The sequence below is a fragment of the Eriocheir sinensis genome, chromosome 40, assembly GCF_024679095.1.
Source record: "Eriocheir sinensis breed Jianghai 21 chromosome 40, ASM2467909v1, whole genome shotgun sequence".
NCBI lineage: Eukaryota > Metazoa > Arthropoda > Malacostraca > Decapoda > Varunidae > Eriocheir > Eriocheir sinensis.
Window position 1 is genome coordinate 3,407,541 of NC_066548.1, and position 7,138 is coordinate 3,414,678.

Consider the following 7,138-nt stretch of genomic DNA (forward strand, 5'->3'; position numbering starts at 1 on the left):
GCACTACTGATTTTTCAGTACCGCGCCCACCTCTGCCGAAGGCTGCAAATAATTCAAACTTTTACTTGTGCTGCAACCCACAGTGTCACAGCTTCCAGTCTTTTGTCTCCCGTTGTAAATGCGCCAGCCAGTATTTCAGGTTACCTTTCGAGTTGGGGAGAAAAAAGAAAGAAAAAAAATGGCCCACAATGGGAGAGTACACCTTCCTCCTAGAAACATTTAAGTTCGGGTCTTGATAGAAAACGTAACGAGATGGAGGGAGAGCTATACTGCTGCTGCTCGTTCCGATCGCGCTGTTCTCAGACCAGACGAGAATATTTGCGTCACCTCAAAAGGGGAGCAAATCGTGAGTTCTGTCCTTGATTACACTAATGACAGATCAAAATGTCAGCTGCTATTCATGAGGGAAGTCTCATTAGATCGTGAACGGCGGTTTTCCTGTTATTTGCAAGCATAAAATAAACTGGAAACTTCTCTTACTCAGAGACACGCCAGTCCTCGTCGACAGACCGACTTGGTCGGCTAGATTTCGATCGCCGATAGAGTCGGTCTGTCGGCACCCTGCTACGGGCCGCCCTTGACAAAGGCCCGTGCTCCCCCCTTTAAGGAAGGAGCAATCTTTAAACAACAACAACGTGAACATGGCCACCTCAGCACAACAGAACATGAATATTATTTACCATCAAAGGCATTTGCACTAAGCTCCAGGGATCATGGTTACTTGGCGGTGGACAGCGTATGATTCTCTACACTCTACAGTTTGGGAAATAAATTTCTTCTTTTGTGCTAAGTTGTACCTGCGCCACAAACATCTCTCCTTTGTGCAAAATTGTGTTGCATCAGAATATCCTTGTTCTTGGTAGCAAAGATCATGTAGTGCCTAACATAAGGTTGAAACGGTAATGGGCTTAATATATATGAAGAAAATAAATTGTCTTTACTGAGAAAAGATTATTTAATGTTTGGTTGAAGGCATCATTGGATACATGTTTACAATTCGGAAACGACACAGACTAAACGAATAAGTACTAACTTTACATTATTCTCACTGGTGTTATTTTCATTAGTAATAAGAATGTCTGTATTCCAAGTATTTCACCTACGTAGTCCTAAACGGTGTACAGGACGGATACTTAACACTATCTTTGGTATCTGCATAGTAGTTGTTAGCGGTTAAGTGAGTAACACGCCTACAGGATGCATGTTGAAGCACTGAGGTAAAACTGTTTGCTGAGGCCGATGTTGGTGAGCCTCGGCACCACGTCTGGAGCGACCCTTGAATACTCGCTGAGAAACTCGAAGTACAGGTCTGCAAACTCCTTGTTGTTGGCGTGGCGAGCCAGGGTGCGGCACAGTGTCTTCACGAAGGGCGTGCCGTCCCTGGTGAAGCTGTACGAGGTAAAGCCTCCGCTGCTCGAGGACAAACACAGCACGTCCCGCAAAGGCTCGTCCACTCTGGCATTTTCACTTTGGTTGCTGGCGCGGCCTTGCTCGTCCCTGTAGTAGCCATGGCACAGGTCCCAAATGATCAGCTTGGGCTTGTCTTTGAGGTGTGGACACTGCGAGTCCTTGAAGTGGTCCAGCACCCACTGAATGTTCAGGAGCTCCATGTCGCTGGTAAGGAACTGTTGGTGGGGCGTGCCATGACTGGACACGACGACGACGAGGCATCCGGCCTGTCGCACTTCCTCCATGTCCCTCAGCTTCGCCAGCTCATGTCTGGTCTGGTCAGCTGTGAGGGAGCGGTGGGCGTGTCCAGTGTAGCCCATCCTACTGAAGACAGTGGCGAGGTTGTTAATGTTAGCCTCGGCGCCCTCGAGCTCCAGATCTAAGCGGCCCATGAAGCTGTTGTAGTTAAGGAGACACACATAGCCTGGCGAGGCGACATCCGTCCGATTGTACACGTCAGGCCCTTGAACCACTGTCACGGGGGCAGCCATGTGCAGCCTCATAGTGCCCATCTTCTCGGACCCAAGAGAGTAACAAGTTTATTGCTGTTCACTGATACCTGAATAATCACTCCATAAAACATGATATTATTCCATAAAACATGATGTTCTCTCTCTCTCTCTCTCTCTCTCTCTCTCTCTCTCTCTCTCTCTCTCTCTCTATATATATATATATATATATATATGCCACTGTTCGTATATATGAGATCTTTGTCACAATGTGCTCGTTACAGTAGTAGATTAATTCCTGCCAAGAAGCAAAACTGGAAGCAAACTTACCGGCAGCTGGTGCAGGGGCGTCCCCAGGGTTTGCGACGTCCGCTCGGGATCGGGCGTGCACGATGCCCTTGACGCTCGGGGCTGTGGTGGGAAAATGTGTTAATGAATGCTGATGTGCGCCAGTTTTTGTTTATCATTTATTTATTAATTAATTGTTTGCTCTACCATATTATTATTATTATTATTATTATTATTATTATTATTATTATCATCATGAATAATCTATTTATTTATATATCATTTTGCATGTATTAGCACTATGAGTCTTCTACGTTGGTCTCACCTTTTCAAACATTGTGACGATCTGCTGGCGGCCCAGGGCCTGGGCGAGCTGGCGAGCTGTATTGACCCGCAGCTCCCTCGCCAGCGCCCCGCCTACCACCTCCTTGGCCTTCATGTCAGGGTCAGCGCCGACACTCAGCAAGTTTTGAATCTTTACTTTGTCCCACTTAAGAACAGCCTCATACAATGGCACACAGAGCTGGAAAAGTATCGATACTTTGAATAAATATAATTTAACTCCATAGAGTTTGAGACACTCGGTTCAACAAAACCAGCGTGCGTTGGCCAGTGATGTTGCAATGCTTACCCAGTGTGTGTATGTCTTGCCGGTGGGGTCACGCTTGCTGGCATCGAAGTGGGGATCGTTGAACAGCTTGCCGAGCACCTGTGTGTGACCCTTCATGGCAGCCAGGTGAGCCGGGGTGTAGCCATTCAGGTTGACGCTGTTGGGACTCACGAAGCGCAACAGGAAGGCTGTCACGTGCGGGTGGTTGTTCTCGGCAGCCACGTGCAGCAGAGAGTGGCCGCGGCCGAAGTCCGGCACCATGTGCTGCACCAGCTGCCTCACGTGCACCAGGTTGCCGGCCTTCACCGCGTTGACCAGCATCTCGCGAAGTATCCGTTGGGTCTGTAGGAAATTCATTTTGACAATTGTGAAGCCAAGTCTTTTCCAGTATTATACGTTATTATTATGTTAACAGTTGTTGGGTTATGTTGTTAAGTAAAAAGTTAGCAAGTGTTGTCGTAGGTAACGGGACTCACCTTCTGTGGGGTCAGTATGGCTTTCTGGGAGCGTTTTGTGTGACAGATGGGCGTGGCGGCCTTGCCCCCCACCACATGACTGGCTCCGTTCTGTGGAGACAATCATTGTTATGCAGATTTTGTTGGCATGGGGGGAACAGTGTTCATGGCGGGAAACTGTTATTGGCATGTCCAGGTAAAGGCACACCACAGAGGCGGCGTCTCACCTGAGGCGTGGCGAAGGTCGTGCGTGGCGCCATCCTGCTGTCACTGCTCAGGTTCTCGCTGGCGGGGTGTCTCGCCTCCCTCGTGAGTACTTGCAGCACTCTTATGTAGCGCTTGTAGATTAAAGCAGTCAAAGGACCTTAACACGTATCAGTCAAAAACACCTTTGGGACTGGTTTTCAATATATGATGATTATTCTTCTGAAAACACTACAGTTTATGTTGTCAGTGGTCACTATTAAGCCAACGACAACGCGTTCGTGACTATGTAATAATTTTTGGTAACAGTAGAAAGTATCAGGAGGGCCAATGCAGGGCAAGCTATGCCTTCTAATGTGGCTCGTGGAGGTGTGTGGCTGGAGATAACGTGCCTCGCTTATAAGGCCGAGCCAACTTTCGCGCCGCCAGACTCGCTGCAACGTGTTGCAGGCACGCCCCGCCCACCGCCCGGTTATCATGACGTAGCCATGACGTCGCAGCGCCTCGCCGATCGTGCTCCAACCTGAGCCAGTAGTGACGTATACATAGCCTGCAACGCATGTACGCACACACACACACTACACGTTCAGGCCTGTCGCCAGTTCGATACGCACAAGAACTTTCATGGCACCGTCGCCGAAGTGCCAGCAGTAGCTACTATTACTACGCCTCCGCTCCATAGTTCACATACATTACCAAGTAGCTGTCAAAAGGAATACCTGAACACGGCTGAACTCGTCTATAGCCCCTCCCAGTTTAGTTCTTCGATCTATTATCTGCTTCAGGTCATCACAAGTCTCCCTAAAAAGAACAATTCATGTGTAAATCGAAGTCATGTCCTTTCACTCTTATGTATTTCTTCTAGGTAACCTGTAAACAGTTTAGGTGACCATATGGCCTCACGCTGCCCAAATCCTTTTTTATTCAAACTCTCAGCTACCTGTATGCAATATAATATTTTTCTCAATATAAAAAAATCTCATAGTTTCATACTTTCAAACACTTTCATATAATCTGCAGTGACCTTGGTAATGAAGATAATTTGTGTGATAATTCATACTTTTATTCTAGTCTTGATTCGATAGTTGCTGTAAAAATCAATGATTGATACTAAGATGAATAGGGGTGGCCCCGTGGTAGTCTCGGCCTTGCACTTCGGCGGGTTGCTAGAGCGTGGGTTCGAGACCTATCCTGTGCCATAGGGGTGGAAAGGTGGGCTCTTTCCGACACCCTCAGCCCCGTTGTTGGGCCTCCTCCTTGAAAGAATTGGGTATCTCTCTACCAGCCGTCTGAGGGGTTGTGCGGCATGCACCGCCTTCCTCCATTGGGGTATATCCAAAAAGTTGAATAAACATTTTCATTTTCAACTTAATTCTCGCTCCAGTTTCATTACTGCTACCTCTGTTTATTTTTTTTAACTTGATTTTCAAAGCAATAAACTATCAATCAATCAAGCAATCAAAGACAAAGCATTCACGCGTATAGAACAGTAAGAAAAAAAAATGTAGTACAAACAACTGTAGATATACAGTTATCAAAATATTCTTATATAATATAATAAATGCTGTTATATCTTATCAGCTCCGTGGTAAGACTAAGTGATACAGCCGACTCAGCGGTTGGGGAAGGGGGCGTGGCTTGCTTACATATCGTGATAGGAGAGATACAGGAAGTAACCGATCTGAAAGAATCAACGGGAAAACTGTATTCCAGATGGAAAGGTGTAGGAGAGATGGCAGATCTGCCGAAATGTGCCAGTACGTCGATCGCTGGTTCTTCGCGCGTGTGTGTGTGTGTGTGTGAGAGAGAGAGAGAGAGAGAGAGAGAGAGAGAGATTTACTAAGTATTCCTTAATTCTATGGTTATCTGTAGCTGGATATCCTGAGGTTATTAATGTCTGTAAAATGTAACTGATCCATTAAAATAAACGTGTTTACTAAGCCAAAGATAATTTCTAAAAAAAAAAAAAAAAATGTGTGTGTGTGTGTAGCTTTCTTGGTATTAGTTTTAATTGCCTATTAAAGTTTGTTTTCGTTATAAGTTCATGCAACTTATTTTCTTTACTTATATATTTGCATATTTATTTGTTTATTGACTGAGTGGTTGGCTAACGTATTACCTGATTTTTTTTTTTTATATAACAGAGATGATACCAAACATGAAACAAGCACAAGCATGAAGTGCAGGCTGCCTTGTGATCGCACCCACCAGCCACAAGTTTGCTAGAACAGGATCATTGTCTCCAGCACGCGGTTCGAACCATTGCCTTGGCTTGCCCCCATTCCTTCATCTTCCAGTCTATACGTGAAGGTGGTGGAGCGGAGTCCCTCGTGAGCTGATCAGGTTTTTCTCTCGGGTGCAAGACAAGGGAACAGTAAAGTGAGTAAGGTCCACTGTGTTTTATAGTATTTTTTTTTTTTTGTTGTTGTTGTTGTTGTTGTTGGGGATATACCCCGATGGAGGAAGGCGGTGCATGCCGCACAACCACCCAGATGGCTGGTAATCTGTTCAATATTTAGTTGCATAGTAATTGAATATCAATATTTGTGATCATTAAAAATATGCAGAGAAAAAAACAGATTTTGTACTTTTATTGTAGCATACCATACATGTTTTTTTCATCAACACAAAGTGGATAAAGATACATTAAGAATGGCTTGGAATATTCCTCATTTGTCTCACAGCAGCTAACAGTCTAGTTTTTTTGCCCAGTCACTTTCAAGTACTGGACGTATATGTAATTGACATTATTATTTTTTTTTTTCTGAATGACCAGTTACAAGTGCATCTTTTATACTACATATCTTTGCAATTATTCTTGTTGTAAATGCCTCCTTAAGTGGTACAACCATTTGGAACAATGAAATAATTACCTTAAATTGTAAGAATATTTGAAAATTCACATCAGTATGCAATATGGTTTCATTTACTCTGCTGTCATAAGTGTAGAGTGCTCTTCTCATAAAGTTATTCTTTATTTCACTATTTTTCATGGCACCTCAAAGTGATAACATTATATTATGCAGTTTAGGAATGTTAATATTAGCATCACTGAGTGTTGATTGTGGATAATGAACCATCGCTGATCCTTACAGATTCTTACAGTGGGGCACAGTTGTCAGAAGGATAGAGCTGCAAGCCGTGTCAGTGACAGCTCCCTATGATTTGTTGTTGTGGCGCCATGATTGCACACCCCAAGAAATCAATCAACCATGGAAGTGAAGAGCCATGGTGAGTCAGTTTGAACCCATTTTGCTGTGTGGTTTCAGGAAGCCAGAGCCTCAATCCCAAAAATAGTGATCCTATATGAACAAAGCTGTCAAGACTAAAAATATTGATGCTTACAAAGTCTACAATTATTTCATACAAATATATTTATCCATCAGAATAATGTTCCTCCAGTTGCCAAATGTAAATGTTCACTGTGCAAGACCTCACCTGCTTATTTACTTAACTTTAGAATAAAAAAGTGGAAAAAAAAAATGTGCCTCCTGGCATATGCTCATTAGTTAGTGTGTAGTTGTAGAGTTTGCTGGTGTTATGACCAACACTGATGGTTAGGAAGTCTGCTGCTCTGACATTCTCACTAACAATCCTTCCAGAGCTGCTGTTGATTGTAGGAGAAACCTAATATATATTTGCATCAGAGCTGAGAATGTTTGTAATAAACTGATAAACTAAAG

General features: G+C 44.2%; 1 protein-coding gene and 1 long non-coding RNA gene across 2 annotated transcripts; one reads left to right on the forward strand and one right to left on the reverse strand.

Annotated features, from left to right (window-relative positions):
• Positions 1-943: 943 nt before the first annotated feature.
• LOC127009229 (caspase-1-like) lies at positions 944-3,825 on the reverse strand. The gene is made up of 6 exons (XM_050882094.1): positions 3,479-3,825; positions 3,273-3,362; positions 2,818-3,138; positions 2,512-2,709; positions 2,229-2,309; positions 944-1,961 (listed from the first exon to the last, which is right to left on the reverse strand). The coding sequence occupies exons 1-6, from the start codon at positions 3,509-3,511 to the stop codon at positions 1,191-1,193; spliced, it is 1,494 nt and encodes a 497-aa protein (XP_050738051.1). The 5' UTR covers positions 3,512-3,825; the 3' UTR covers positions 944-1,190.
• A 1,313-nt stretch (positions 3,826-5,138) lies between these two features.
• LOC127009232 (uncharacterized) lies at positions 5,139-7,036 on the forward strand. Its single transcript, XR_007761735.1, has 3 exons — positions 5,139-5,212; positions 5,600-5,834; positions 6,551-7,036. It is a non-coding gene; the product is annotated as an uncharacterized LOC127009232 (long non-coding RNA).
• The last annotated feature ends 102 nt before the right edge of the window (positions 7,037-7,138 follow it).